Source organism: Epinephelus fuscoguttatus, linkage group LG10 (genome assembly GCF_011397635.1).
Source record: "Epinephelus fuscoguttatus linkage group LG10, E.fuscoguttatus.final_Chr_v1".
Classification (NCBI taxonomy): Eukaryota; Metazoa; Chordata; class Actinopteri; order Perciformes; family Serranidae; genus Epinephelus; species Epinephelus fuscoguttatus.
This window is the reverse complement of record NC_064761.1, coordinates 41,083,318-41,090,914: the sequence shown is the minus strand read 5'-3', so window position 1 is coordinate 41,090,914 and position 7,597 is coordinate 41,083,318. Positions and strand designations below refer to the sequence as shown.

Here is a 7,597-nt window from a genome sequence, read left to right as displayed (position 1 = left end):
ATAGATCTTTAACTAAAACACATGTAACACCATCTTGTTTTTATTCTCTCTTTCCTTCAGGACAACTGAAACAGAGACAAGGACACAGGGACATACAGTTTCTCACCGAGGAAACTCATCCACCAGTCTACTTCCTGACATCACCCCTGCTGCTGTCTATGAGCTGCTCTGAGGCAGAGGATTGGACTTTCCAACAATCCTGACATACGGAAAAACCCTGTTGAAGCTCCCACCAGCAGCAGCGGCAGCAGCAGCAGACACCATGTCCTCTCCTTCCCTCCCCATGCCCTCTCTCCCTCCCAGCCCTCTGGCTATGGAGTACCTAAACGACTTTGACCTCCTCAAGTTTGAGGTGAAACCTGACACCCCTCCGCTCCCTCCCCCATGTGCGTATCCAAAATCTGGCCTCCCCCACGACCCCTCCAGTTCTCCGTACACCAGCCATCCTCCGCAGGACTCCAGTTTGAGCTCCAGCCCTTACAACTCACTGCCACCTTCACCGACACTCAGCGATGCCCACCCACCACCTTCAGGCTCCTCCTCCCTCTCTTCGTCATCCTCCTCCATCTCTTTTCCGCTCTCCATCTCCAACAGCTTCACCTCCGGCATCAGCTCCGGCTCTCAGGGGAACGTGGAAGGCAGTCCGGCCCACGGCGGGCCTCAGGGTCCCACCCCGGCCTCGCTGGAGGACCTGATCTGGCTGGCAGCACTGCAGCAACAGTTTGGAGGGGAAGTGACGGGGCCCGCCACTTTGCTGGGGGCCTTGGGGGGAGTGCCAGAGCGAGGGGACAGAGAGAGGGGGCCGGTCAATGGCTTTCTGGGATGTGAGGATGCTGTGGAGGCTTTACTGAACTCAGCTGCTGCAGCTGTCAGCTCACAGGTAACAGTCTGTCATTTCTTCTTGATGATTCTTATGAGTGTTGTCATAAAAAGACCTGACTCTTATGTGCCTCTTCATCCTTTTCCATGCTCCCCCTCTCCTCTTTAGTTTCCAGGGCTTTCTCAGAGTTCGAGCAGTAACCTGGGGGACTCCAGCAGCGACAGCGGGGCCGACATCTCCTGCCCCAAAGGGACAGACATGTGCCATCGCCCGCTCGTCTTCCTCTCATCTGCCCCGCCCTCGCTCCCAAACGCCGCCCCCACCTCAGCTCCCTACCCACAACCCCTCAGCCCCCAGGGTCGCCTTCATCACCACCAGCATCACCATCATCAGCACCACCCGCACCACCCCATGCATGGCAGCCATCACCATCATCACCACCCACAACTTAATCAGGTACGCTCATCAGTCCTGATCAGGTGAAATAGGTTAATCGTTGAATGGCGATCAACAGGAAGTGTTCGTCAATACAACATGGGAGATTTCTGGAGGTGGAAGAACTGAGCAGTGACACTTGTTGCGTTAGAGGGCTGAGCGGAAGGAGAGAGGGATCGCACAGTGAAGGATTAGGATTAGGACATTAGAACATGGTTATTAATGTCTGTGTCTATCTGAAGCATCACTTTAAGGATCGCTCTCTGTGTGGCAACAACAAGTAGAGCTAAATCACTGGTGCAGAGTCTCAAATGAAAAACATGCATTTATCTGCTATACTTTACCCCCTCCTCCATTTAGCATTTATAACCACCACATAAGCATCTAATAAATGGTTTATAACACACTATAATGTCGTTGTAATCATACATGAGGACAGCTTTAAGTGTTTATTAATGTACAATAGTTGTCCTCAGTTATAACGCCTCCTTTAGGGAAATATTTTGTATTATTAACGCCAAGCAGTTAAAGTTGTCAATAAATATATTAATAAACAATTATATTTGCTTACTACTCTGCTGTGTTATAAACCATTTATTAAACACTTATGTGCTGTTTATAAATGCTACAAAATTTGGTAACTGATGTACTTAAATCTCTCTGTATTTCCTTTGCCGACCTTTTATAATGAGCTTCAGATGTTTACACGAGCCAGATCTTAATCTTAAAGCCAATACTACGGATGATTATTTAAGAACTAACACTTCAAATGATCTGATATGCTCGGAGGAAAAATCATTTGCTGTGAATAAAACAGTGTTGAGAGCTGAATGTAATTTCAATTAGGTAACTAAACTTTGTAATCTGGTCGATCAAGATGTGTGGGTGGATCTCTATGTGGAGCACAGTGTGAGCTTATGATAATATCTGCTATTATTGCTGTGCGTAATCCCGATAACTGTCACCCACACTCAGTCAGATTACATGACAGATTATGGACATGTGGTGCCGAAATGTGCCCCCTGACACACTCACACACACTTAGTGTAACACATCACATGTCCACCAGTCATGTATTTAAAGACAAATCCATTTCACACTCATCTAACTGTACACACTCATACATCACCTCCAGCATGTGTCTCGCTGCCAGTTAACATTAAACTACAGCATATTCTGTGTGTGTGTTTTCTCCATCTGTTGAGCAGTGCGGGGTGAATGAGCGCTTCTCTGATGAGCAGCTGGTGAGCCTGTCAGTGCGAGAGCTGAACCGACACCTGCGGGGAGTGAGTAAGGACGAGGTGGTGCGCTTGAAGCAGAAACGCCGCACGCTAAAGAACCGCGGCTATGCCCAGTCCTGCCGCTACAAGCGCTTACAGCATCGCCACGCTCTGGAGTCAGAGAAGCATGTGCTCACGCAACAGGTACACCCAAGGTTTTTCAGACCCCAAACTTAATCATAAATCTAAACTCATCGTAAAAGTGGAAAGAGACAACTTTACACTTTCATCCCCCTAGTGTTTCCTAGTGGTATTGCTGTTTGTGCCACTGTCGCTTTCTGTTTTACTTTGAGCCTAGCAAAGCGGCTCTTTTTCCTTTGCTAGGTTGAGTTTCAACAGTTATTTGAGTTGTTCCACCATCTTACATTGATACTCATTAGTAACTGGGGATAGCTACCGATAGCTACCTGTGGATGTATAAAGAGAACTGGATATGGACCCTGTTCAATCCAATGAAAGTTGCTCAGAGGCACACGGAGCCAAAAAAGTGACTTCCAAGGTATGAAATTATTCAGATCTTGTGCAACCTGGGGCCCACAGAGCAAGTGCACCAGACACATACGCCAGCCGGGATAAAATTATTCAATCATACAGCTCCTCTAGACTTTCCGAATGTTATCAAAGCAAATTGATCAAATCCTGATAGTCAAATGAGTCATTTTGTGGGGGTTGTGACATTCCAAAAAATGTATCTGCTGATTTACAAATGTCTGTTTTACAATCTTACAATCTTTTTAGGCCTAATGACATCACGTGACAGACCAACACGTTGTAATTCCATGACTTGGCCACTATTTCAAATTGGCTTCAAAGCCCAGTGGTGCTCCTGGGGGCTTGTAGCATGGATGTATAAAGAGACCTATATACAGCTTTGGAGGCGGAGCCCCGTTCATTCCTATGAATGGTTCATGAAGCCAAGAATGCCCGATTTTCGAGTATGAAATTACCCAGACCTTCCACATCATGGGGCCCATAGAGCGAGTGCATTACACATCTTCGCCAACCAAGCTGCTAACTTCCAGTTTAGCCTTCCCCTAACTCAAATGGGGATAAAATGATTTAATTAAGTGGCTCTTCTAGATTTTTGTAATTTTATCGGACTGAATGTATCAAATTCCGATAGTGAAACGAATCATTTCGTGATGCTCACAAAGCGTATCCTAACTTACAGTTGTCCCCTTCACAATGTAAGTCTTTGGGGGAAAATGGTTTTGGGCATAATAGCATCACGTGACAGACGTGGAAGTTGCGGTTACACGGTTTACCCACTATATTAAATTGTCAAAAACCCAGCGAAATGACTCGTCCAACTATAGAGATTTGGGCCAATGATGTTTTTAAAGTCTAGAAAAGCTGCTCTATTAAGTCATTTTCGTCTCCATTTAAGTTAGCAGAGCGCTAAACCAGAAGTTAGCCATTCGGCAATTTGCGGCAAAATGCGGTAATTTTATTCTGCAGAAATCAAGCTTTGTTTGGCTTCATGCACCAGTGAGCAACTTTCATAGGAACTGCCTCTGCCTCCGGCACTGTATCCAGTTCTCTTTATATATCCATGGTTGACACATGTCGTTTGTGCCATAAATCTAGTCGTCATAGTTCAAGATCATACCAGCGCCCCAGGAAAGTAGGTTAGCCTTAAAGCCAGTTTTCCCAGTGGCCACTCATGGTATTGCAGCACAAAAGTCCCCTTAGGCCTACAGAGCATTTTCCCCATAGGCCACCATTATAAAAGATATCTGTAAAACTGTTGACAACACACAACAGGACACATCGAACTGCAAACAAAGTCAATTATGGTTCTTTCCATTTTTGATCCATGGAGGTTTTATACTTGTAAAACTTTCCATGAGCCAAGGAAAGCAATTTAAAAAATCTGTGACGTCATCATTATTTAAAGTCTGTGAGCTGAGTGGGAACTTGTACTGCCCATATTTAGTGAGCTGCATGCCAGGGAAGTAAACCCAGAAGCTAAAAACGTTTTTGTCATATGTGCCAGGCAAGCGACTCCATTGGAATTAACAGGCACCACCTTGGTATCCAGTATCTAGGCATTATTATAAATCTATGGATTGTACCAAGTGGCAGACAGAATTGCATAGTGAAAGCGAGGCTTATAGAAAACCAGTCAAAATGCCAATGCCTAAAGCCATAACAGTCCTAAATTCCCTACATTCCTGACACTTGCGTGAATAAAAAGTGAACATCTTTGCACTGTGTCTCAGCAAAAGCACAAAGATATTTATTTTCTCCTCCTCAGTTGGACCAGCTACAGTGTGAGCTGACTCGAGTGCTGAGGGAGAGAGACGCCTACAAGGCTCGCTACGAGAAGCTCCTCAGCACGAACCACGGCATCGGTGGCGACGCCCCACCGACCCGCACCAGCAACCCACCTTCCCCTCCCCCTGACTACTTCCTCTGAGCTTAACCCACAGGGGAGAGGAAGAAAAAAACCAAGAGGAATGAGAAACCAGCCAACGTGGAGCAATCAATGATGAGTAATCAGACTTGGGGAAGAAAACAAGGATGTGTATGTGTGTGTATGTGTTTGTGTGTGTGAGAGAAAGTGAAAGAGAGGCATTGGCAGGCAGTTTTTGGGGCGATACAACTGTGAAAACCACTCTTGAGTGAATAAAGGGGAATTGACTGTTAATTCGTAGGGTTAGACTCAGCTCTAGGCTGCTTCATGGACTCTTTTACTTCACTGTGAATGATAGTTGCACATAACTGAGCTGAGTGTGCAACAGCGGACAAACAAGACTCTGAAAAATGGATCGACAAAGCTTTATCTTGCATTAAAACTCATCAATAGTCCCTGACACTGCTGAGCATATTATCTATGCAATATTATATAGCTGCAATGAACTCTCCAGATGAGCGGTCGAGGCTCAAACTGTAGTTGTGTTTTTTTATAATAAGCTGCTAAAGCTGCAGAGGTCTGAGTAGTGCAGTGGTGCTGGATGTGGAGTGGTATGGGCTTGGATAAAGTATCCACGGCATGCAGTTGTATTTGCCAGCTAATATTTCACAGTTGCCTACCAAAGTGTTTAAGCTCACCAAGACTTGTTATTCTTTGTAAGATGAATAATCATAGATTAAAGAATGTACAAGGATACCTTTCATAGGAATCTTCCAGTGATTGTGCTAAACATCCCAGAATAGTGGGGATATTGCTCTTGTGTTTTAGCAAAGAAATCTACCTTTTTGCTGGTTGGAGAAGACTTGCTGTTTGCTCTAAAAATGGGTTTTTACATACAAGGAGCTGGTAGTGTGCTGAACTAAAGCGACTGCATATGGTGAAAGAGAGAGAGAGAAACCCATCGCAGCAGGCGAAAAGAGTGTGGCATGATTTGTGTGGTTGTGTCCAGTTCTCCAGACTAGAGAAGCTATTTTTGGGCAGATGGAACACCTCTGTAACAGGGACGATCACCATATTAATGCAACATGCGGCACCACAGAGCTGGTCACTGTGGACTCGGGTACTGTGGGCTAACGGATGCAACAGAAAATTAATGGTGCAGGGATAATAAAAAAAATGCAAACAGTCTTTTCATGGAGACCCCTTCTTAAAGGTGCAGCGTGTAGGATCCAGGGGGACATACTGGCAGAAATAGCACGTAAGATAATAAGAATGTTTTCTTTAGTGTACGATCACCTGAAGATAAGAGTCTTTGTGTTTTCAGTACCTTATATTGAGCCATTTACATCTGCATAGGAAGCAGGGGTCTCATTTATAAACATTGCGTGCACACAAAAGAAAGAAAGAGGCGTACGCTGACTCCCACACAAAAGTTTTGATTTGTAAAAACAGACTTGACGGGACAAACTCTGACCCATGCTAACAAACAATTGGTGACGTGGATGGTGAGGCGGAAGCCAGACTGTAGAATTTTTTTGGGCGCACGCCATTTTTGGCTTTTGTCCATATGTACAGTTTTAGTATGGATCCTATTCATTTTTTTTAATAAATGAAACCCCAGGTCTCAGTCTGCAGAGATCGCCATGTTAACTGCAACATTAGATCAGAATAGACAAAACAAACACTGGCTGTAGATAGAGCCACTCGCATTTTCGTATATCGTAGTTAGAGGCCGCTCCACAACAGACAAAACACTGATTTGTAACGTGACACTGCTTTACTCAGTGTCAGTCACTATGCCTTCTTGTTTTGGAATGGAGGACACATCTGTGGATAATTCAGCTCATGGTGAAAACTTCCTAAACATCTGGATCTTTAGTTATAAGAGAGGCAAGCGCACATTAGCATGCGGTGGGCTAGCCGCCTGTCTCCAACATGCCAAACAGCATCGACAAAACACTGATTTATAACGTGAAACTGCTTTATTCAGAGTTTTCACCAGTTTTAATCACTGGGTCTGTTTGTTGTGGAGAGGAAGAGACCTCTGTGGATAATTCGGCTCTCAGTTAAAACCTCCTAAATGTCTGGATCAGAAATAAGATGAGCACACATTAAGTCAACAGAGAAAATAGGTGAGCACTCTTTTGCAGGTGCTGGGCAAGCCGGCCATCTGCAACATGCCAAACAGAGTAAGAAAAACACTGATTTGTAATGTCAAAGAACTTTATTTAGGGTTTTATCAGTTTTAATCTCTGGGTGTCTTGTTTTGGAGAGGTTTAGACCTCTGTGGTTAATTTGGCTCATGGCAAAAACCTCCTGAATGGTGAACACTGAAGTTTCAGCTGGTTGCAATCTGCTTTATGCCATTAAATCCCCCTAAATCTTACACATTGAACCTTTAACTGTCCCATGAAATCATTGCCAGGGTTCATGCATTAGAGCTATTTATTTTGTTTGGGTATAGGTTAAATAAAATGTTCTTTTATTTATTCACTTATTTATTCAGTATTTATTGTTTATTTATGTACTGATTCTAATTATTTTACTTTATTGGTTTTATTCCATTAGCGTGTATTTTTACTTTCCTACAGTTTATTATTTTATCCAATTGTGATTAGCATTAACAAACAATGACGGCCATGATCATGGTTTCCTGCTCCTGTTGTAGTGTGGTTTCATATGCATATGAAATAAACAGTACTTTAC

The 7,597-nt window shown here is 44.1% G+C and overlaps 1 protein-coding gene across 1 annotated transcript; it reads left to right on the top strand.

The window, feature by feature from the left end:
- Positions 1-280: 280 nt before the first annotated feature.
- On the top strand, positions 281-4,954 carry nrl (neural retina leucine zipper; the record flags this gene model as incomplete). The annotated part of the gene is made up of 4 exons (XM_049587122.1): positions 281-880; positions 989-1,288; positions 2,461-2,679; positions 4,793-4,954. Coding segments are annotated over 4 exons (1,281 nt in total), but the record flags the coding sequence as incomplete, so codon positions are not given.
- Positions 4,955-7,597: the final 2,643 nt, after the last annotated feature.